General features: G+C 45.4%; 1 protein-coding gene across 1 annotated transcript in view; it reads right to left on the bottom strand.

Annotated features, from left to right (window-relative positions):
* Positions 1-25,087, bottom strand: part of LOC120298012 (nuclear receptor corepressor 1-like) — a 123,976-nt gene that overhangs the window by 90,657 nt on the left and 8,232 nt on the right. The window contains exons 2-6 of the mRNA XM_039321327.1: positions 12,416-12,590; positions 9,198-9,325; positions 6,484-6,679; positions 3,040-3,222; positions 791-904 (exon numbers count right to left, since the gene is read on the bottom strand). Coding sequence (XP_039177261.1) covers positions 791-904; positions 3,040-3,222; positions 6,484-6,679; positions 9,198-9,325; positions 12,416-12,523 — 729 coding nt within the window. The 5' untranslated portion in view covers positions 12,524-12,590. The remainder of the gene's footprint in view (positions 1-790; positions 905-3,039; positions 3,223-6,483; positions 6,680-9,197; positions 9,326-12,415; positions 12,591-25,087) is intronic.

The raw sequence follows: 25,087 nt of genomic DNA on the forward strand, positions 1-25,087 counted from the left end.
TGACCTCCAAGGTCCCTTCCAACTTTATCATTAATAATAATAATAATAATAATAATAATAATAATAATAATAATAATAATAATAATAATTGTTATTATTTCTACCTGAGTATCAATTCCACTGTTTTTCAATCATGGCAACTTTAAGATGGATGGATTTCAACTCTCAAAATGCTTCAGCCCGTATCTGGCTGGGGAATTCTGGGAGTGGAAATCCTCCCCTCTTAAAGCAGGCTGGCTGGGGAATTCTGGGAGTGGAAGTCCCCCCCCCCTCTTAAAGCATGGCTGGCTGGGGAATTCTGGGAGTTTGAGTCTACCCCTCTTAAAGCATGCTGGCTGGGGGATTCTGGGAGTGGACAGTTTCTATCCACTGTTTTTGGTCCTGCCTTCAGGTGCTTTGGAGAATAGGTTAACCCCCCTCTCTTGTTTATGGAAGCCCCACAAAAACTGGACTGCTGCTATCATATCCCCCCCCAAGTTCTTCTTTTCTCTAGACCAGCCAAACCCAAATCCTGCCACCGTTCTTCCTATGTTTTAGTCTCCAGGCCTTTAATCCTCTTAGTTGCTCTTCTCTGCACTCTTAGCTATTAGCTCTCCCCAGGTGGGATTTTTTTCGGCAACGTCGGGCAACGGAAACAACACACGGAACGGCGAGAGAGAGCGTTTGAGAGCGGCTGGGGAAAGGAGGACCCCTGTTGAAGAGGACCCCAAACCTCCCCCCCCCCCATCCTTTCCAGGGAAGTTCTCAGAAGGCTACGCCAGGCGCCTGGAGAAGGGAGGAAAAACCTTACCCGATTCTCATCGTAGATAATCTGGACGATGCTGCGATGTTTCTGCTCCACCGGCGGAGGGGAGACGGGCTTCTCCGGTTCAGGCGGTTTGGCGGCTTCTTCCTCCAGCTGTTGCTAAGAGACAAGAGGGATGGGAGGGGGAAAACGTCAGCCACACAAGCCCGCCGTGAGTCAGAGAGGATAAGGCGAACATCTGGATCGGCCAGATGTTGCCTCGGTGAGGTAGGAAGGAGAGGGGTCGCCCAGCAATTGCAATCACAGCAATATTGGACGAGATTCTAAGGCGGGGGTCTTCCAACTGGGCCCTTTTAGGACCTGTGGACTTCAACTCCCAGAATTCCTCAGCCAGGTTGCTTTAAGACAGGGGTCTTCCAACTTGGCCCTTTTATGACTCATGGACTTCAACTCCCAGAATTCCTCAGCCAGGAGGCTTTAAGACAGGGGTCTTCCAACTTGGCCCTTTTCTGGCTGAGGAATTCTGGAAGTTGAAGTCCACAAGCTGGGGTCTTCCAACTTGGCCCTTTTATAACTTCTGGACTTCAACTCCCAGAATTCCTCAGCCAGGAGGCTTGAAGACAGGGGTCTTCCAACTTGGCCCTTTTAGGACTTGTGGACTTCAACTCCCAGAATTCCTCCGCCAGGATGCTTTAAGACAGGGGTCTTCACACTTGGCCCTTTTCTGGCTGAGGAATTCTGGGAGCTGAAGTCCACAAGCAGGGGTCTTCCAACTTGGCTCTTTTATGACTTGTGGACTTCAATTCCATACACGCTAGCTGAGGAATTCTGGGAGTTGAAGTCCACAAGTCCTAAAAGGGCCAGTTTGAAGACCCTGCTTGTGGACTTCAACTCCCAGAATTCCTCAGCCAGCATGCCTTTTATGACTTGTGGACTTCAATTCCATACACGCTAGCTGGGGAATTCTGGGAGTTGAAGTCCACAAGTCCTAAAAGGGCCAGTCTGAAGACCCTGCTTGTGGACTTCAACTCCCAGAATTCCTTAGCCAGCGTGCCTTTTATGACTTGTGGACTTCAACTCCCAGAATTCCTCAGCCAGCGTGCATGCTGGCTGAGGAATTCTGGGAGTTGAAGTCCACAAGTCATCAAAGGGCCAAGTTGGAAGAGCCCTGCTCTAATGGATAGTTGAGACTGCAGAAAAAAAATCATTGCAACCAGCCTACCTTCCATAGGAGACTTCTATGTTGGGGGGGAGGGGGGTTTCAGAAGGGGGGCTGAGAAAATAAGTACAGACCCCCCCACATCCTGGATGTAACCTAGTTCAACTCTTTCCCTCGGGACTCCACCTTAGGCATTACATGCCAAAACAACTAGGCCAGTGTTTCTCAACCTTGACCATTTTAAGGCATGTGGACATCAACTCCCAGAATTCCACAGCCAGCGCTGCTGGCTGTGGAATTCTGGGAGTTGAAGTCCACATGCCTTAAAATGGTCAAGGTTGAGAAACACTGAAGTAGGCGTAAGGAGAGTTTTTTCCCCTCGTGCGTTCACTCTGCTGAACACCTAATCCTCAGAGTACGGTCTTATGTCTAAATATATTCATCCACATTGTACAGCTGTAGTATTATTATCCTTCTCATCTCCTCTACGGTTCCCTCTTATTGGCATCACTATTACGATTATTATTACTCTGTGGCTTTGCATGTACACTTGAGAGCTTCTGCACCAGAGACAAATTCCTTGGCTGTCCTAATAAAATATAGTATTAGTATTAGTAGAATAGCAGAGAGCTGGAAGGGACCTCGGAGGTCTTCTAGTCCAGCCCCCCTATTCGACCAGGAGGACTTATACCATCTCAGACAAGTGACTGTCTAGCTCAGTGGTTCTCAACCTGTGGGTCGGGACCCCATTTGGAGTCGAATGACCATTTCACGGGGGTCACCAAACCATGCTGTCCGCCATTTTTTTCCCTTTTCCCTAGCTGTCCTACTCCCTCTTATTGGTGGCCACACCCACTTGGGGGTCACCACAACATGGGGAACTGTATTATGGGGTCACGGCATTAGAAAGGTTGAGAATCACTGGTCTAGCTTCTTCTTAAAAACCTCCAGTGATGGAGCACCCACAACTTCTGGTGGCAAGCTGTTCCACTGGTTAATTGTCCTCACTGTTAGGAAGTTTCTCCTTAATTCCAGGTTGCTTCTCTGCCTGAGCAGGGCGTTGGACTAGAAGACCTCCGGGGTCCCTTCCCGCGTGGTTATTCTGTTATTCCCGTTCTCCCCAAAGAGAACTGACCTGCTTTTTCCTCAGTTTGAGGATCTGCTGCTCCACTTTGGCGATCTCCCGGTCCACCCGGTCCATGCTCTGGATCAGCTCTTCCTTCGACAGCTTGGAGGGGGAGGCGTTCTGATCCTCCCCGCACGACTGGCTCGACAGGGGCAAGGGCGGGTCTTCATGCTTGCCTCCGAAGACGGGCTCCTGCCATTTGGGGGGGGGGCAGAAAGGAAGGAGAAAGCGGGGTGAACTCGGTGCCGGAACGCCGAGCAGGACAGATCAGCGATTAAAAAAAAAGTTAAGAGCTTGTCCTCGGCTTACGACCACAAAGGGAGCCCCAGGTTTTACGTGGCAAAGTGAGACAACGAAGTGAGTGTTGCCCCATTTTACGACCCTGCTTGCCACAGCCATTGTCCAGTTGGTAACCCGGTGGTTAAGTGAATCTGGTTCCCCCCCCCCGTCAGAAGGGCGCAAAAGGGGATCACGTGACACCCCCCCCCGGGACTTTGCGGCCATCATAAATACGAGCCGTCTGAATTTTGATCACGTGACCACGAGGCGGCTGCCATGGTTGTTAAGTGTGGGAAAACAGTAAAACGTCACTTTTTCCAGTTAATGGTGTTAAGTTTGAACAGTCACTGAACGAACTGTAAGTTGAGGACGACCTGTAGTTCCCAAAAAAGGATGTTTATTTTTATCTATTTCTACCTTTTTTATAAGTAACCTTTTTTATAAGCAGTGGACATTCCTTCCTTCTCCTGTTTTTGCCACAACAAATCCTGCAAGGTGAGTTGGACTGAGAGCGATTGGCCCCAAATCACCCAGCTGGCTGTCATGTCTAAGGCGGGACTAGAACTCACCACCTCCTGGTGATTGGCCCAAAGTCACCCAGCTGGCTGTCATGCCTAAGGTGGGACTAGAACTCACCATCTCCTGGTGACTGGCCCAGAGTCACCCAGCTGGCTTTCAGGCCTAAGGTGGGACTAGAACTCACCGTCTCCTGGTGATTGGCCCAAAGTCACCCAACTGGCTTTCATGGCTAAGGCGGGACTAGAACTCACTGTCTCCTAGTGATTGGCCCAAAGTCACCCAGCTGGCTTTCAGTCCTAAGGCAGGACTAGAACTCAGCGTCTCCTGGTGATTGGCCCAAAGTCACCCAGCTGGCTTTCAGTCCTAAGGCAGGACTAGAACTCAGCGTCTCCTGGTGATTGGCCCAAAGTCACCCAGCTGGCTTTCATGCCTAAGGCAGGACTAGAACTCACCGTCTCCTGGTGATTGGCCCAAAGTCACCCAGCTGGCTTTCATGCCTAAGGCGGGAACTCAGTCTCCTGGTGATTGGCCCAAAGTCACCCAGCTGGCTTCACCTAAGGCGGGACTAGAACTCACCGTCTCCTGGTGATTGGTCCAAAAGTCTCACATTGGTCTTTTTCATGCCTAAGGCGGGACTAGAACTCACCGTCTCCTGGTGATTGGTCCAAAGTCACCCAGCTGGCTTTCATGGCTAAGGCGGGACTAGAACTCAGCGTCTCCTGGTGATTGGCTCAAAGTCACCCAATTGACTTTTATGCTTAAGGCAGGACTAGAACTCACCAACTCCTGGTGATTGGCCCAAAGTCACCAAGTTGGCTTTCATAGCTAAGGCAGGACTAGATATTCACCGACTCCTGATGATTGATCCAAAATCACCCAGTTATCTTTCATGCCTGAGGCGGGACTAGAACTCTCCAACTCCTGGTAATTGGCCCAAAGTCAACCCAGTTGATTTTCATGGCTAAGGCAGGACTAGAACTCACCGACTCCTGGTGATTGACCCAAAATCACCCAGTTATCTTTCATGCCTGGGGCGGGACTAGAACTCACTGACTCCTGTTTTAACCCAACTGGCTCTCTGATGCCCAAAGGCAAGGTTCTTTATTATTACCACACCCTCTACGGCAGACGCCCACCTTGGCTCACAACAAGCAGCCGCAGGAGCAGATAAGAACAGGAAAAGCTGGCCCAGGACCAGCCCTACCACTTCTCAACCTTTGCTCGGAAAACACAAGTTAAAGATTAATCACCCGCTAGAAGGACTTTTCAACTTGACCTGAATTCAGCCAGCAAACATTAAGCTGTCTGTGTGTGTGTGTGTGTGTGTGTGTGTGTGTGTGTGTGTGTGTGTGTGAGAGAGAGAGAGAGAGGGGGGGGGGGGAGAAATAGCCTTCTCCTCATCCATGGTGTCCCTATTCCAGAATTCTCAGCCACGGTGGTTTTGGCTGGGGAATTCTGGGAGTTGAACGCAGCATATGAAAAAAATAAATGAAATAAAGTAAATAATAAAATAAAATAATAAAATAAAATAAATAAAAAATAAAGTAATAAAATAAAGTAAAATAAAATAATAAAATAAAATAAATAAAATAAAAGAAATAAAATAAAAAATAAAATAAAAAATAAAGTAAAATAAAATAAAGTAAAATAACGTAAAATAAAGTAAAATAAAAAAATAAAGTAAAATAAATAATAAAATAAATAAAATAAAATAAAATAAATACATAAAAAGTAAAGTATAAAATAAAATAATAAAATGAATAAAATGAAATAAAATAAATAATAAAATAAATAAAATAAAAAATAAATAACGTAAAATAAAGTAAAATAAAATAAAAATAAAATAAAAAATAAAAATAAAAAATAAAATAAAAATAAAATAAAATAAAATAAAAAATAAAGTAAAATAAAATAAAGTAAAATAACGTAAAATAAAGTAAAATAAAAAAATAAAGTAAAATAAATAATAAAATAAATAAAATAAAATAAAATAAATACATAAAAAGTAAAGTATAAAATAAAATAATAAAATGAATAAAATGAAATAAAAAATAATAAAATAAATAAAATAAAAAATAAATAACGTAAAATAAAGTAAAATAAAATAAAAATAAAATAAAAAATAAAATAAAAATAAAAAATAAAATAAAAATAAAATAAAATAAAATAAAAAATAAATAAAATTAAATTAAAATAAAATAAAATAAAAAATAAAATAAAGTAAAATAATAATAAAATAAAATAAAATAATAAAAAGAAAACAGACAAGAGAACTCCATTCACACCACTGGAACGTGAATTTTTTAACCCCTGAACCTGTGAACAAATCTGAGAAGACCGAGCGTCTTTGCTCATGTGATGACAAGGAGGTGGAAACCTTGGAAGTCTCACACCTGTATTACGACAATATTGTAAATTTTTAGATCAATCTACACCGGGAGATCCTTGACTTACGACCATAATCTACAACCTCTCTGTGGCTAAGCAGGACAGCTGTTCAGCCAGCTATGTCCAGATTTCACCAGATTTTTGCCACATGTTGCTAAGCAAAATGGCTGCCGTTCTGAAGCGAATCACCCGGTCTTCTTTGAGACGTATTGATTGGTTGACTGGCTGCCCCCCCAAAAGCCCAAACCCACCTTGGGTCTCTTTTACCTTCTTTAACTCTGAGGATCGCAGTCCTTCCTGCAGCTGGTGGGCCAAGGGCAGGACCGACGTCGCACCGACCCGCTGGTAATGAGGGTCGGAAACTTGATCCAGGCGTGGCCGCTTGGAATCCAGCCCGTCATGATCGCCTTGGGACGGGCCAGGGTGGAACTGGGCCTCGTAGGCAGACCTCCTCTCCTGAGGCCTGGAGGAAGAAGAAGGGTAAAGATGAGACGGTGGGGAAGACATGAAGGTCGAAGCGGGGGAAACCCCCAGCTGTAGCTGCTCCGATCCGAGGTCTCCCAAACCAGCTCAAGAAATAAGTAAAAGAAAAAGATTTAACAGGTAAAAGAGAATAATTGAGCCGTGGGATCCTTGGTGCTCTCTGAGCTGGGTGGTTTTCTTGCAGACGTTTCATGACCCAACTAGGGAACATCATCAGTGCTAGAAGGGAGGAGGAGGAGGGAGGGAGGGAGGGAGGGAGGGAGGGAGGGAGGGAGGGAGGGAGGAAGGAAGGAAGGAAGGAAGGAAGGAAGGAAGGAAGGAAGGAAGGAAGGAAGGAAAGGACTGTGGCCCTGGTGCTCTCTGAGCTAGGTTTCCTTGCAGACGTTTCATGGCCCAGCTAGGTAACATCATCAGTGTTTAAAGGGAGCTGGGGATGAGGAGGAGGAGGAGGAAAATAGGGTTGATTCTCTCTTGAGCTGGGCGGCTTCCTTGCAGAGGTTTCTTGACTCAATTAGGGAACATCAGTGCTAGAAGGGAGTGGGGTTTGTGGCGTGGAGGAGAAGGAGAAAGGGATGAAGGAGGAGAAAAGGAGAAAGAGGAGAAGAAAGAAGGGAAAAAAGGAGGAGAATGGAATCTTGATTTTCTCTCAGCTAGGTGGTTTCCTTGCAGACGTTTCTTTTCACAACTAGGGAACATCATCAATGCTAGAAGGGAGTGAGGTTTGTGGAGTGGAGGAGGAGAAAGGGAGAAAGAAAGAAGGAAAAGAGGAGGAGGACGAGGAGGAGGACGATGACAACGACTGTGGGGTCCATATTGATCTCTGAGCTGGCAGTTTTCTTGCAGACATTTCATGACCTGACTAGGTAGCATCATCAATGTTAGAAGGGAGTCAGTGCGGTTTGTGAAGAGGAGGAGGAGGAGGAGATGGTAGAGGAGGAGGAGGAGGAAGAGGAGGAGGAGGAGGAGGAGGAGGAGGAGGAGGAGGAGGAGGAGGAGGAGGAGGAGGAGGAGGAGGAGGAGGAGGAGGACGACAACTGTGGGGTCCACATTGATCTCTGAGCTGGCAGTTTTCTTGCAGACGTTTCATGACCTGACTAGGTAACGTCATCAATGTTAGAAGGGAGTCAGTGCGGTTTGTGAAGAGGAGGAGGAGGAGGAGATGGTAGAGGAGGAGGAAGAGGAGGAGGAGGAGGAGGAGGAGGAGAGGAGGAGGAGGAGGAGGAGGAGGAGGAGGAGGAGGAGGAGGAGGAGGAGGACGACGACGACAACTGTGGGGTCCACATTGATCTCTGAGCTGGCAGTTTTCTTGCAGACGTTTCATGACCTGACTAGGTAACGTCATCAATGTTAGAAGGGAGTCAGTGCGGTTTGTGGACAGCAGGAGCAGGAGGAGGAGGAGGAGGAGGAGGAGGAGGAGGAGGAGGAGGAGGAGGAGGAGGAGGAGGAGGACAACTGTGGGGTCCTTGATGCTCTCACAACTTGGTTGTTTTCTTGCAGACGTTTCATGAATAAGCTAGGCAACCTCATCAGTGCTAGAAAGGATTTATTTATCGTAGCTTGTTCTGCCATGTTCATGAAAGTGTTATTTTCTTCTGGGTAATAAGCTGTGGTTTACTGTAGCCAATATATATAAACAGAGAGCACATTTCACTCCCTTCTAGCACTGATGACGTTACCTAGTTGGGTCGTGAAACGCCTGCTGGAAAACCAGCCAGGTCAGAGAGCACTAAGGACCCCACAGTCCTCTTCCCCCTCCCCCTGCTCCCCTTCCTTCCTTTCTCCTCGCAAAGGGGAGAAGGAACGTCATCTAGTCCTGATGATATTACCTAGCTGGGTCATGAAACGGGGAAACCCACCCAGCTCAGAGAGCACCAAGGATACCCACAGCTGTTGTTCTCGTCCTTGTCTTCGTCCATCTCTCAGCAGATCCTTCTCCCTTCTAGCCCTGATGATGTTCCCTAGTTGGGTCATGAAATGTCTGCAGGAAAACCACCAAATTCAGAGAGCTGTAAGGAGCCCAAAGCCACCACCCTACTCCTCCTTTTCCTCCTCCTCCTCCTCCTCCTCCTCTCACAAACCCTTCTCCCTTCTAGCACTGATGATGTTCCCTAGCTGGGTCATGAAACGTCTGCAGGAAAACCACCAAACTCAGAGAGCTCTAAGGAGCCCAAAGCCACCACCCTCCTCCTCCTTTTCCTCCTCCTCCTCCTCCTCTCACAAACCCGTCTCCCTTCTAGCACTGATGATGTTCCCTAGCTAGGTCACAAAATGTCTGCAGGAAAACCCAGGGAGCACCAAGAAGCCCACAAAAAGATGCCGCTCAGATGGGTCGCCCAATTATAAATCCACACCCAAGGCTACTATTGCTCTCTTTATCCACACCCTATGCTGTACACCCCAACACACACAAGAACCGACTCAGAGCTCATCTGAAGGGCTGCTTGCAAGGGGAAACACACCCCCCCGCAAATACGTGCAGAAAATACCCAAGCGCTCACCGGTCCGAGCCAGGATGAAATTCGGAAAGCAAAGACGGGCGACGACGGAGCTGCTGCTGCTGCTGCAAAAGTTGGCTCCCCTGGCTGACTTCCAAGTGGGACGTGCGGAAATCTGGGACGGCAAACTCCTACGAAGGAAAGGAATTAAAGGAATGGCGGTTGGGGGGGAGGGCGAGAGAGGCATTTCTTCAAGACCGACAGAACGAGAGTGTTAGTGCCGCTTTAGAAAGCCCTAGTAAGGCCACACCTGGAATACGGCAGCCAGTTTTGGTTCCCATCTTACAATCTTATCAGAACCGCCTAAACCAGTGGTTCTCAACCTTTTTAATGCCGCGACCCCCCCAACCGGTCGTAAGTCGAGGACTACTCAACCGGTCGTAAGTCGAGGACTGCTCCACTGGTGCAGCCCCGTTTGCAGAATGGGGCTTTTGGCGGGCTCAACAAGGCAGAGACAGCCTGGACCATTCCTATTGGCTTTGGAAAGCCAATAGAGTTAGACTCTGTTCAAGAGAGTCTATTCTATTGGCTTTCAAAAGCCAATAGAATAAAAGGGAGTAGCAGAGCTAAGGAAAAGGGGGGGGGGAAAAATGGCGGACTGCGTTGTTGGGCGACCCCCGTGAAATGGTCGTTCGACCCCAAATGGGGTCCCGACCCACAGGTTGAGAACCGCTGGCCTAAACAAAATACATTATCCCTGCCCCTTACTACTTTGCTTCACCTATTCCCTTATATGTACTTTATCATGAAATCCTACAGCTCAGTGTGGAAACCCTACAGCCTACGTGCAGAACTCTTACAAGGTACGTGTACATGTAGAAATTGTGTAGAAATCTTGCAGTCTACGTGTAGATATTTTACAGAGTACGTGTCACTTAACTTTACTTTTTATTCTAAAATTTTATTCCTAACACGTTGAAGACGTTTCGCTTCTCATCCAAGGAGCCAGTCATGTGCAGCAGCATCCAAAAAAGCTAATACAGTCCTGGGCTGTAGAATCAAGATCACACAAAGTACTTAGTACCACTTTATAAAACCCTAGTGAGGCCACACCTGGAATAGTGCAGCCAGTTTTGGTCACCCTATCACAAAAAAGATGTTGAGAGTTTGGAAAAAAATTCAGAGAAGAGCAACTAAGACGATCCAAGGTCTGGAGACCAAAACATACGAAGAACAGCTGCGGGACTTGGGTTTGGCTAGTCTGAAGAAAAGAAGAAATAGGGGAGACACGATAGCGGTATTCCAGTATCTGAGGGGCTGCCACAAGGAAGAGGGGGTCACGTTATTCTCCAAAGCACCAGAGGGAAGGACGAGAAACAATGGTTGGAAATTGATCAAAGAGAGAAGCAACCTGGAATTAAGGAAACTTCCTGACAGGGAGGACAATCAACCAGTGGAACAGCTTGTCACCAGAAATCGTGGGCACTCCATCACTGGAGATTTTTAAGAAAAGACTGGACAGTCACTTGTCTGAAATGATATAGGTTTTCCTGCTTGAGCGGGGGGTGGGACTAGAAGACCTCCAAGGTCCCTTCCAGATTCTATTCTATTCTATTCTATTCTATTCTATTCTATTCTATTCTATTCTATTCTATTCTATTCTATTCTATTCTATTCTATTCTATTCTATTCTATTCTATTCTATTCCATTCCATTCCATTCTATTCCTACTCTATTATCTCAGGGGCTGCCCCAAAGAAGAGGGTGTCAAATTATTCTCCAAAGGCCCTGAAGGCAGGACAAGAGGAACGGATGGAAACTAATCAAGGAGAGAAGCAATGAGAAATTAAGGAGAAACTTCCTAACAGTGAGGATAATTAACTGGTGGAACAGCTTGCCAGCAGAAATTGTGGGTGCTCCATCACTGGAGATTTTCAAAAAGAGACTGGACAGTAACCTGTCTGAAATGGTATAGGGTTTATTATTATTAACTGAAATTGAGTGACAGATGCCAGGAATGTCTGCTGGGCAGAAATGGGGTTAATCGTTATCTGGAAAATAAATAATGGGGTCAATGTCTCATTATCTGAAGCTCATTTTAAGCAATGTCTAGCTTTTGACTAATATTGATGTAAATTCTAGAAATATCATTAGGTCATGATTACAGGTAGTCCTTGACTTACGACCACAGTTGCGCCCAAAATTTCTCTTGTTAAGTGAGATAATTGTGAAGTGAGCTTGCAGTTGTTAAGTGAATCACTGAAGTTGTTAAGTTAGTTAGCTGCTAGGTCTAGGCCAGGGGTCTTCCAACTTGGCCCTTTGATGACTTGTGGACTTCAACTCCCAGAATTCCTCAGCCAGGAGGCTTAATTAGTATTATTACTATGGATCATCGCACAGTCAGCCAGATGTTCAGACTGGATTTGGCATTTTGTCTACCTATCGAGTCCTTACCCAGGACCTGGGATAGGCAGATGTGGATGTTTGATGGTATTACAGATATCGTCGCAGGATGGAAGCAGTTCCTAGTAAGGCTGCCTTTTGCAATTGACTAATAGCGAATTTGTCAATGCCAATGGTGTTCAAGTGGTGCTCCAGCTGTTTTGGGATTGCACCCAAGGCGCCTATGACTATTGGTACTACCCTTGCTTGCTTTTGCCACAGTCTTTCTATTTCTATTTGTAGGATATTATTATTATTATTATTATTATTATTATTATTATTATTATTATTATATTTGTTGAGGAAAATAAAATAACATTTTTGACGACTCAAAGAGAAGAAGCAAAATCAAGCTTGGCACAAATTATCCTCAACTTACTGCTTCATTTAGTGACCATTTGAAGTTCCGACGATACTGTGAAAAAAGGGACTTATTGCGGGTTCTCGCACTTACAACCGTTGCCGCATCTTCATGGGTCACGGGATCAGAGTTCAGACATTTGGCAACTGACTCGTTGACGGTGGCAGCGTCCCATGGGGGGGGGTCACATGATCCCCTTCTGCGACCTTTTGACGAGCCAAGTCAATAGGGAAGCTGGATTCACTTAACCACCGTGTGACTAGCTCAGCAACCGCAGCGATCCACTCAACAGCCATGGCGAGAAAGATCGTAAAACGGGGCGAAACTCGGTTAACAGCCGCCTCGCTTAACGACGGAAAATCTCGGGCTCAATTGTAAGGCCATAAAGTCGAGGACTACCTGCGCCTAGAAGCCAGGAATCCTGGAGGGGCCCTGCAAGATTACCCAGAATCCCCCCCTGGGGCCCACTGCTACTTGCCTGCTGGTGCCGGCCACTGGGAAAGGTATACTGGACCGAATGGGACGGGTAGCGGCCCTGTTCTGTGCTGAAGGCCCCTTGGTTGGGAGGGTAGCTTGAGCTGGACATTCTCGACGGCGGTTGTGCCAAGTTGTGGGATCAAGAGCGCTGGATGCGCAGGTCTCCAGGAAACGGCCTAGAAAGAAGCAGGGGAGCATTAGGAAGCCCCAAGACCCAGGGCGAAGCAAAGATCCCTTCATTCTGTTCGTTTTAATCCACTGGGTCCGCCCAGATTCCAGGATGGGTTTATAGTTCCGTATCAGGAAAATGTTGAAAATGGATGGATAGATGGATAGATGGACAGACAACTATACATAAAGATAGAAAAAAAGAGATAGATAGATAGATAGATAGATAGATAGATAGATAGATAGATAGATAGATAATAGATAGATAGGATACAGACAGACAGACAGAGACAGAGACAGACAGAGACAGACAAACAGAGACAGACAGGATATAGATATATAGACATAGGTAGACAGATAGACAGAGATATATACATAGAGATATATAGACATAGACAGTTAGACAGACATAGACAGATAGAGATATATGGACATAGATAGATGGAGATAGATAGATATAGAGATATAGACATAGATACAGATAGACATAGATATATAGATATACATATATCTTCAAAACCATTTTACATATATAGACATATTTATTAATAATAACACTAAAAATATGATCCCTGGGTATATTCATAATCAAAACAAACCAATAAACGTGAACACCAGGGAAATTCTAAACTACAAAAGTTTAATACAAAACGCCAGGCTTTCGTCGACAACTGCCGACATCATCAGGGCTTAAAATGCTAGTCAGTAGGAGAGTCCTTTTATAGGTTTTGTAGTTTAGAATTTCTCTGGTGTTCACATTTATTTGTTTGTTTTGATATAGACATATATAGATATATATAGATTGATAAATACAGAGACAAACAGACAGACATAGATAGCAATAACACTTAGACTTATATACCACTTCGCAGTGCTTTACAGTCCTCTCTAAGCAGTTTACAGAGTCAGCCTATTGCCTCCCCCCCAACAATCTGGGTCCTTATTTTATCGACCTCGGAGGGTTGGAAGGCTGAGTCAACCTTGAGCCGGTCAGGATCGAACTGCTGGCAGTGGAGACAGTCAGCCTGCAATGCTGCATTCTAACTACTGCGCCACCATGACAAGGAAGGAAGGAAGGGAGCGAGGGAGGGAGGGAGGGAGGGAAAAAGAAGGGAGAGAAAGGAGGGAGGGAGGGAAGGAAAAAAGGAAGGAAGCGATAATAGCACTTAGACTTTTATGCCGCTTCATAGTTCTTTGACATCCCTCCCGAAGCAATTTTACAGAGTCAGCCTATGGCTTCCCAGAAACGGGCTCATTTTACCGACCTCAGAAGAATGGAAGTCGGAGTCAACCTTGAGCCGGTCAGGATCGAACTGCCAAACGGCTAGCAGTCAGCAGAGGTAGCCTGCAGTACTGCTTTTTAACCACTGGGCCACCACAGCTCTCCGATAGTTGGATACTATTGCAGAGAGAGAAATAATAGAAATAGAAATAGAGATAGAGATGATAGATCCAGCAGAGATAATAAGAGACAGACAAACTTAACAGAGGGAGATAATAGAGATGATAGATAGAAATGGAGGGAGGGAGGAAGGGAGGGATGGATGGATGGATGGATGGATGGATGGATGGATGGATGGATGGATGGATGGATGGCAGGCAGACAGACAGACAGACCAGATCATCTTCACGCAAAGCTCTACTACTAAGCTACTTTCCCACCAGGCCAAGAGCAGATGTGGTCCTCAGTGGTACCCCAAAGCTTTCAAGCAATGTACCAAGATACAGGAAGATCAAACAATTGGAAGAAGTGCCTTTTAACACTGATGGGCAGCCAATGTGAGGACAGAGGCTGGTCAACAGAAATCCCGATTGTCATCGATGTTGAGAAAATCTTAACCACTAAGAATGTTTTGAACATGGTGGGGAAAACAAATTTAAAATAATTTTGTAAGCAGAACCTATGACGAGACAATCAAGACGATCGGTTTAGAAAAGAAGCTTTCTATATGGATAGGAGGTATTATTTGCAGAAACATTAGACAAGTCTATATTTAACTGTCATTCATTTAAATTGCGGGATCTTCCAACTTGGCCTTTTTATGACTTGTGAACTTCCAGAATTCCTCAGCCAGCGTGCCCGGCTGAGGAATTCTGGGAGTTGAAGTCCACAAGTCATAAAAGGGCCAAGTTGGAAGACTCCCGATTTAAATGCACAAGTACAGCATAGGTGGCACCATGCTCAATAGTAGTAACTGTGAGAGGGACCTCGGAGTCCTAGTAGACAATCACTTAAATATGAGCCAGCAGTGTGCGGCAGCTGCCAAAAAGGCCAACACAGTACTATGCTGCATTAACAGAGGGATAGAATCAAGATCACGCGAAGTATTAATACCACTCTTCAATGCCTTGGTAAGGCCACACTTGGAATACTGCATCCAGTTTTGGTCACCACGATGTAAAAAAGATGTTGAGACTCTAGAAAGAGCACAGAGAAGAGCAACAAAGATGATTAGGGGACTGGAGGCTAAAACATATAAGGAACGGTTGCTAGAATTGGGTATGTCTAGTTTAACGAAGAGAAGGACAAGGGGGGACATGATAGCAGTATTCCAATATCTCAGGGGCTGCCATAAAGAAGAGGGAATAAGCTATTTTCCAAAGCACCTGAAGGCAGGACAAGAAGCAACGGGTGGAAACTAATCAAGGAGAGAAGCAACCTAGAACTACGGAGAAACTTCCTGACAGTGAGAACAATTAATCAGTGGAACAACCTGCCTCCAGAAGCAGTAAATGCTCCAACACTGGAAGTTTTGAAGAAGAGACTGGACAGCCATTTGTCCGAAATGGTGTAGGGTTTCCTGCCCGAGCAGGGGGTTGGACTAGATGACCTCCAAGGTCCCTTCCAACTTTACTATTATTATTATTATTATTAAATAATAAGAATTGTATTAATTCAAGGTTGGCAAAAGAGAATATTATTGGAAGAAGAGAAAATCAAGCAAAGCCAGTGGGTGGATTCTAGAATTAAACTAATTTTTATTGATTGTTTTTTCAACGTAAAAGCCAGACAACACGCTGTTTACCAAATATTAAGGTGATGATGTTAAAAAAATCAATAAAACATGTTTTAAAAAAGAAAAGAAATCGTGGTTGTTTCTCATTCAGCACAGGTAGTCCTCGGCTTACGACCCTCCCTTTAGTGACCATTGGAAGTTCAAACACCACTGAAAAAGCGACTCAGGACCGTTTTTCACACTTACGGCCCCGTGGATCACACGATCAACATTCGGACGCTTGGCAGCCGACTCACATTTATGACGTTCGCAACATCCCCGGGGTTACGTGATTCCCTCTTTAGCGACCTTCTGAACAAGTAAAGCCGGCGGGAAAGTCAGATTCACTTAACGACCAACTCATTTTTAACAAATGCAAATGGTTCGCTTAACAACCGGGGCAAAGACGAGTCGTAAAAATGGGGCAGAAGCCACTTGAAGAAATGTTTTGCGTAGCAACATGGATTTTGGGCCCCATCGCGGTCGTAACTGGAGGACTTCCTGTGGCCTGGAGAACAAATGCTATAACCCAGTGGTTCTCAACCTGTGGGTCGGGACCCCATTTGGGGTCGAATGACCATTTCACGGGGGTCGCCAAACAACGCAGTCCACCATTTTTTCCCCCTTGTCCTTAGCTGTGCTACTCCCTTTTATTCTATTGGCTTTTGAAAGCCAATAGAATAGACTCTTTTGAATAGAGTCTAATTCTATTGGCTTTCAAAAGCCAATAGGAATTGTCCAGGCTGTCTCTGCCCTGCTGAGCCTGCCAAAAGTCCCATTCTGCAAACGGTGCTGCACCAGCTGAGTAGTCCTCGACTTACGACCGGTTGAGTAGTCCTCGACTTACGACCGGTTAGGGGTCGCAGCATTAAAAAGGTTGAGAACCACTGCCATAACCAGTTGGGTTTTATGAAGAATACAATCCAAATTTGGGAGGAGGAGGAGGTGTTCTTTGACCAGCTCTGAGAATTATTGTTGTTGTTGTTGTTGGAAGGGACCTTGGAGGTCATCTAGTCCAACCCCCTGCTCAGGCAGGAAACCCTACCTACATCATTTCAGACAAATGGCTGTCCAGTCTCTTCTCAAAGACTTCCAGTGTTGGAACATTCACTGCTTCTGGAGGCAGGTGGTTCCACTGGTTAATTGTCCTCACTGTCAGGAAGTTTCTCCTTAGTTCCAGGTTGCTTCTCTCCCTGGTTAGTTTCCATCCGTTGCTTCTTGTCCTGCCTTCAGGCGCTTTGGAGAATAGCTTGACTCCCTCTTCTTTGGGGCAGCCCCTGAGATACTGGAAGGCTGCTATCTTGTCCCCCCTCGTCCTTCTCTTCATTAAACTAGACAGACCCAATTCCAGCAACTGTTCTTCGTATGTTTTAGCCTCCAATCCCCTAATCATCTTTGTTGCTCTTCTCTGTATTCTTTCTAGAGTCTCAACATCTTTTTGACATCGTGGTGACCAAAACTGGATGCCGTATTCCAAGTGTGGCCTTACCAAGGCATTGTAAAGTGGTATTAACACTTCACCTAATCTCGATTCTATCCCTCTGTTAATGCAGCCCAGCACTATGTTGGCCTTTTTGGCAGCTGCAGCACACGGCTGGCTCCTGTTTAAGGGATTGTCCACTAGGACTCCGAGGTCCCTCTCACAGTTACTACTACATGGCCCAGCTGGTAAGACCTGTGCCATTAAGCAAGGCCGTGAATTTCGGTCTGCAAAATATAAATAAAACCACTGTCCCAGAAATGGCAGAAATGGCCCAGAAATACCTCGATCACTGGCAAAGAGTGGTAAATGAAATGTTTTGCATTCCAAAGGGGTGGTTTTCAAGTTGGAAAATCTTGTTCCTCGCTTCAAAACCGCTGCTCTGATCCTCCGGAAAGGATCCCGAGTGCGAAACGTATCTCCCCTGAAGCTCAAAAACACCCGTTTCAAAATCAAGGGCGCTTCCGTTAAGATGGCGGGAACCCCCTTGAAACAGGAAAAAACAGCAACCCTCTGCTCAAAAGTTAAAGGGTTTTGCATAGCCTCACGGTTGGCCAGCCGCTTGAGTGGCTCAGTCAAATCTTTTTTGCCTTGTGATTGTATCATTCACTTCCTTCCTGCTTTTTTCCTTCTTTCCTTCAACTTCCTCCCTCCCTCCCTATTTTTCCTTCTTTCCTTCAACTTCCTTCAACTTCCTTCCTCCCTCCATTTTCCTTCAACTTCCTTACTTTCTCCCTCCCTCCATTTTTCCTTCTTTCCTTCCACTTCCTTCTTTCCTCTCTCCATTTTTCCTTTCCTTCCACTTCCTCCCTCCCTTTTCTCCTTCAATTTCCTTCCTTCCTCCCTCCTTCTCTCCATCCCTCCATTTTGCCTCCTTTCCTTCCACTTCCTTCTTTCCTCTCCATTTTTCCTTTCCTTCAATTTCGTTCCTCCCTCCCTATTTTTCCTTCTTTCCTTCCCGCCCTCCATTTTTCCTTTTTCTTCAACTTCCTTCCTCCCTCCCTCCCTCCATTTTCCTTCAACTTCTTTACTTTCTCCCTCCCTCCATTTTTCCTTCTTTCCTTCCACTTCCTTCTTTCCTCTCTCCATTTTTCCTTTCCTTCAACTTCCTCCCTCCCTTTTCCTTCAATTTCCTTCCTTCCTCCCTTCCTTCTCTCCATCCCTCCATTTTTCCTTCTTTCCTTCCACTTCCGTCTTTCCTCTCTCCATTTTTCCTTTTCTTCAACTTCCTTCCTCCCTTTTCCCCTTCAATTTCCTTCCTTCCTCCCTCCTTCTGTCCATCCCTCCATTTTTCCTTCTTTCCTTCTACTTCCTTCTCCTCTCTCTCCATTTTTCCTTTTCTTCAACTTCCTTCCTCCCTTTTCCCCTTCAATTTCCTTCCTTCCTCCCTCCTTCTGTCCATCCCTCCATTTTTCCTTCTTTCCTTCCACTTCCTTCTTTCCTCTCTCTCCATTTTTCCTTTTCTTCAACTTCCTTCCTCCCGCCCTCCCTCCATTTTTCCTTTTTTCCTTCAACTTCCTTTCTTCTACCTCTCCATCCATCCATCCATCCATCCATCCATCCATCCAGCGTGCCTGGCTGAGGAATTCTGGGAGTTGAAGTCCACCAGTCATCAAAGGGCCAAGATGGAAGATTCCAGTTTTAGGGCTTAGCCTTGCACTGAAAAATCCCATCTGGGATTTTTCTTTTTAACTGTTTTTCTCACGGAGCGACACTTACTAGTTTCCCAGCATCTTTCGCTGGGATTTTCGGCTGCTGCTGTCATTAAGCAATGGAAAGCAGTGATTCCCCACAATTACAAGAGGCTAGACAGGTTTTTGCATTGTGGGTGGTTTTTGTGGTTGTGGTTACACGATGGTGCCCCGTTGTGCAACCCAATGTGAGCGTCAGAAAGTTATGGAATAGAATAGAGCTGGAAGGGACCTTGGAGGTAGTAGTAGTAGTAGTAATAATAATAATAATAATAATAATAATAATAATAATAATAACAACAACAACAACAACAACAGCAGCAGCAGCAGCAACAGACAGTAAGTGCCGCCTATGCAAAGAAGCTGAAGAAACAGTGGACCACCTGGTAAGCTGTTGCAAGAAGATTGCACAAACTGATTACAAGCAGAGGCATGACAAAGTAGCAACAATGGTGCATTGGAAGATCTGCAAAAAATATCATTTGCCTGTAAGCAAAAACTGGTGGGATCATAAAATAGAGAAAGTCATAGAAATGATAAAATTAAACTGCTCTGGGACTTCAGAATTCAAACAGACAAGCACCTGCAATATAACACCCCAAACTTAACAATTGTCGATAAGAAAGACAAAAAAGTCTGGATAGTGGACGTGGCAGTGCCTGGAGACAGCAGAATAGAAGAGAAAGAACTGGAGAAGATAACAAAATACAAAGACCTACAAATAGAAATAGAAAGACTGTAGCAAAAGCAAGCAAGGGTAGTACCAATAGTCATAGGCTCCTTGGGTGCAATCTCAAAACAACTGGAGCACCACTTGAACACCATCGGCATTGACAAATTCGCTATTAGTCAATTGCAAAAGGCGGCCTTGTTAGGAACTGCTTCCATCCTGCGACGAGATCTGTAATACCATCAAACATTCACATCTGCCTACCCCAGGTCCTGGGTAAGGACTCGATAGGTAGACAAAATGCCAAATCCAGTCTGAACATCTGGCTGACTGTGCAATGATCCATAATAATAATAATAATGATAAAGTTGGAAGGGACCTTGGAGGTCATCTAGTCCAACCCCCTGCTCAGGCAGGAAATCCTATACCATTTCGGACAAATGGCTGTCCAGTCTCTTCTTAAAAACTTCCAGTGTTGGAGCATTCACCGATTCTGGAGGCAGGTTGTTCCACTGGTTAATTGTTCTAACTGTCAGGAAGTTTTGGTCTTCTAGTCCAGCCCCCTGCTCAAGCAGGAGGAACTATTCCATGTCAGACAAGTCTCTTCTTGAAAACCTCCAGTGATGGAGCGCCCACGATTTCTGGTGGTAAGCTGTTCCACTGGTTAATTGTCCTCGCTGTCAGGAAGTTTCTCCTTAAATTACAGGTTGCTTCTCTCTTTGGTCAGTTTCCAACCATTGTTTCTCATCCTGCCCTCTGGTGCTTTGGAGAATAATTTGACCCCCTCTTCTTTGGGGGAAGCCCTTGACAATCACTTAAATAGGAGCCAGCCGTGTGCTGCAGCTGCCAAAAAAGCCAACACAGTGCTGGGCTGCATTAACAGAGGGATAGAATCAAGATCACGTGAAGGGTTAATACCACTTTACAAGGCTTGGTAAGGCCACACTTGGAATACGGCATCCAGTTTTGGTCACCACGATGTAAAAAAGATGTTAAGAGTCTAGAAAGAGTGCAGAGAAGAGCAACAAAGAAGATTAGGGGACTGGAGGGTAAAACATATAAGGAACGGTTGCTGGAATTGGGTATGTCTAGTTTAACGAAGAGAAGGACGAGGGGGGACAGGATAGCAGCCTTCCAGTATCTCAGGGGCTGCCCCAAAGAAGAGGGAGTCAAGCTGTTGTCCAAAGAGCCTGAAGGCAGGACAAGAAGCATCGGATAGAAACTAACCAAGGAGAGAAGCAACCTAGAACTAAGGAGAAACTTCCTGACAGTGAGAACAATTAACCAGTGGAACAACCTGCCTCCAGAAGTGGTGAATGCTCCAACACTGGAAGTTTTTAAGAAGAGACTGGACAGCCATTTGTCCAAAATGGTGTAGGGTTTCCTGCCTGAGCAGGGGGTTGGACTAGATGACCTGCAAGGTCCCAAATTTATTATTATGATTATTACTATTACTACTACTACTACTGTTGTTGTTGTTGTTGTTGTTGTTTTAATTCCATTGTGCAAAATTGGTTCTGGGATTTCCAGATGTCTGGTTCAATAATTAAAACCCCTTTTCTCAAGTTACCAAATCTGACGTTCTACCAGGCTCAGGTTAACAAATTAAACCAGTGGTTCTCAACCTTTTTAATGCCGCGACCCCCAACTGGTCGTAAGTCAAGGACTACTCAACTGGTCGTAAGTCGAGGACTACTCCACTGGTGCAGCACCGTTTACAGAATGGGACTTTTGGCGGGCTCAGCAGGGCAGAGACAGCCTGGACAATTGCTATTGGCTTTTGAAAGCCAATAGAATTAGACTCTATTCAGGAGAGTCTATTCTATTGGCTTTCAAAAGCCAATAGAATAAAAGGGAGTCGCACAGCTAAGGAAAAGGGGAAAAAAAATGGCGAATTGCGTTGTTTGGCGACCCCCGTGAAATGGTCGTTCGACCCCAAATGGTGTCCCGACCCACAGGTGGAGAACCACTGAATTAAACGAATGCATAACTCAAACTGCCACATGCCGAGGGCAAAGACCGAACTCACCACTTAAGTTCCTCTGAAACCTAAGAGGAAATAGCAGGAGATAATAATAGATATTGGGCAACACAAAAAGGTCTGCTCTGCTTTGGTTTTGCTAGATTAAAAAAGATACATAGGAGTGGGCAGGCAATCATTCTCATCAAATGTCAGCTTTTATCAAAAGCCGCAACCGGGAAGCAGGGGGCTTAATTATAATTTCCCCCTCCCTCTTTAATTCCTGCAATTTTAACTTTGTCTCATATGTCACGTTTATAACTGTGTTCGTCTTCCCCATTTCAAGGCAGCGTTGCTTTTGATGGGTGGCATATAAACAATAAATGAATAAAAGTAAAGCAATACAGGGAGTCCCCAACAGAGAAGAGCAACAGGATGATCAGGGGACTGGAGGCTAAACCATATAAGGAACGGTTGCTGGAATTGGGTCTGTCTAGTTTAATGAAAAGAAGGACGAGGGGAGACAGGATAGCAGTCTTCCAGTATCTCAGGGGCTGCCCCAAAGAAGAGGGAGTCAAGCTATTCTCCAAAGCAGCAGAGGGCAGGACGAGAAACAATGGTTGGAAACTTATCAAGGAGAGAAGCAAACTGGAATTAAGGAGAAACTTCCTGACAGTGAGGACAATTAACCAGTGGAACAGCTTGCCACCAGAAATCGTGGGTGCTCCATCACTGGAGAGTTTTAAGAAGAGGCTAGACAGTCACTTGTCTGAGACGGTATAGGTCCTCCTGCTTGAACGGGGGGGGGGGGCTGGACTAGAAGACCTCCAAGGTCCCTTCCAGCTCTACTCTATTCTAAGTCAACGGGGGCAAACAGATAATAATAATAATAGTAGTAGTAAAGTTGGAAGGGACCTTGGAGGTCATCTAGTCCAACCCCCTGCTCAGGGAGGAACCCTACACCATTTCGGACAAATGGCTGTCCAGTCTCTTCTTAAAAACTTCCAGTGTTGGAGCATTTACTCCTTCTGGAGGCAGATTGTTCCACAGGTTAATTGTTCTAACTGTCAGGAAATTCCTTCTTAATTCTGGCTTGCATCTCTCCTTGATGAGTTTCCATCCGTTGCTTCTTGGGCTGCCTTCAGGCGCTTTGGAGAATAGCTTGACTCCCTCTTCTTTGGGGCAGCCCCTGAGATACTGGAAGACTGCTATCCTGTCCCCCCTCGTCCTTCTCTTCATTAAACTAGACATACGCAATTCTAGCAACCGTTCCTTATATGTTTTAGCCTCCAGTCCCCTAATCATCTTTGTTAACTAGATGACCTCCAAGGTCCTTTCCAACGTTGTTGTTATTGTTGTTGTTATTATTATTATTATTATTACTACCACAACCTACAGATTTCTACTGCTATGCGAGAATGGCGGTTAAGTGAGCGTTGCCCACTTAACAACCACTTAACAACTGTGTGTCACTAACAGAGAAGAGCAACAAAGATGAGTAGGGGACTGGAGGCTAAAACATATAAGGAACTGTTGCTAGAATTGGGTATGTCTAGTTTAACGAAGAGAAGGACAAGGGGGGACATGATAGCAGTATTCCAATATCTCAGGGGCTGCCATAAAGAAGAGGGAATCAAGCTATTTTCCAAAGCACCTGAAGGCAGGACAAGAAGCAACGGGTGGAAACTAATCAAGGAGAGAAGCAACCTAGAAATAAGGAGAAACTTCCTGACAGTGAGAACAATTAATCAGTGGAACAGCCTCCCTCCAGAAGCAGTAAATGCTCCAACACTGTAAGTTTTTAAGAAGAGACTGGACAGCCATTTGTCCGAAATGGTGTAGGGTTTCCTGCCCGAGCAGAGGGTTGGACTAGATGACCTCCAAGGTCCCTTCCAACTTTACTACTACTACTATTATTATTATTATTATTACTTAACAGCTGCAGTGATTCCCTTAATAGCTGTGGCAGGAATGGTGATAAAATGGGGCAAAAGTCCCTTAACAACTGCCTGGCTTAGCGACAGAAATTTTGGGGTCCATTGCGGTCGTACGTTGAGGGCTACTTGTAATTATTTTCCTATTTACACTTTTTTTTTTTTTCTCTTTCTAAGTCGTTCAGGATCGTCTTATCCGGGACATAAATTCGACAAATAAATGAAAGGGCGAATAAGGGCAGAAAGGAGGGCAGAGCTAATATAGTTTAATTGGCAGGCTTGAAGTTTGATGCTAGGTAAAATTCTGAGCTGGACTGACCGGGATTTTACACACACACACACACACACATCCCTTGTGTAACGTTAGCCTTGTGAAGTGCGACAGCCTCCCGACGGGATTTAAGGCAGTTGTGTGCAATTCAACCCTCCCCAGGGTGCAGCTCAGGGTGATGGGTGTTGTAATCCAGTATAAATTACATACTTATGGGCTGGAAGCTGGCTTAGCAGTCAGCGCGCTTACACAATAGAGACAGACAGCACACACAACGTTGGTCAATACAAGGCGTCAACTTACAATCACTTGTTAAGTTACAACGGCACTGGGGAAAAAAAGGGACTGTTTTTCACACAACTGCTGCAGCCATCCCCAGGGACACGCGATCAGGATTCGGACGTGTGGCAAATGACTCGTATTTATGACGGTCGTCGTGTCCCGAGGGGGTGTCACGTGATCCCCATTTGCGCCCTTCTGACAAACAAAGTCAACGGGGGGGGGGAGCCAAATTTCACTTCACAACAATTGCAGGGATTCAGTGAACAACTGCTGCAATCCCCCCACCCTGGGGTCACGTGATCAAAATTCGGACCAGCTCGGCAACAGACTTGTATTTATGATGGTGGCGGCAGAGGTTTCCTTTTGCGACCTTTGGACAAGCAAAAATTCCACGGGGAAGCCGTTTTGCTAACTCAACAACTACCGTGACAACGGTGACAAGAAAGGTTGTAAAATTGGGCAACGCTCACTTAACCGCCATTCTCGCATAGCAGTAGAAATCTGTAGGTTGTGGTGGTAGTAGTAGTAGTAGTAGTAGTAATAATAATAATAACAACAACAACAACAATAACAACGTTAGAAAGGACCTTGGAGGTCATCTAGTCCAACCCCCTACTCAGGCAGGAAACCCTATACCATTTCAGACAAATGGCTGTCCAGTCTCTTCTTAAAAACTTCCAGTGTTGGAACATTCACCGCTTCTGGAGGCAGGTGGTTCCACTGGTTAATTGTTCTCACTGTCAGGAAATTTCTTCTTAGTTCTAGGTTGCTTCTCTCCTTGATGAGTTTCCATCTGTTGCTTCTTGTCCTGCCTTCAGGCGCTTTGGAGAATAGCTTGACTCCCTCTTCTTTGGGGCAGCCCCTGAGATACTTGAACGCTGCTATCGTGTCCCCCCTTGTCCTTCTCTTCATTAAAGTAGACCAGTGGTTCTCAACCTGTGGGTCGGGGCCCCATTTCACGGGGGTCGCCAAACAACGCAGTCCGCCATTTTTTCCCCTTTTTCCTTAGCTGTGCTACTCCCTTTTATTCTATTGGCTTTTGAAAGCCAATAGAAGAGACTCTCTTGAATAGAGTCTAATTCTATTGGCTTTCAAAAGCCAATAGGAATTGTCCAGGCTGTCTCTGCCCTGCCGAGCCCGCCAAAAGTCCCATTCTGCAAACGGTCCTGCACCAGTTGAGTAATCCTCGACTTACGATCGGTTGAGTAGTCCTCGACTTAC

Source organism: Crotalus tigris, unplaced genomic scaffold (assembly GCF_016545835.1).
Source record: "Crotalus tigris isolate CLP2741 ecotype Arizona unplaced genomic scaffold, ASM1654583v1 scf7180000023738.1706062, whole genome shotgun sequence".
NCBI classification, from domain to species: domain Eukaryota; kingdom Metazoa; phylum Chordata; class Lepidosauria; order Squamata; family Viperidae; genus Crotalus; species Crotalus tigris.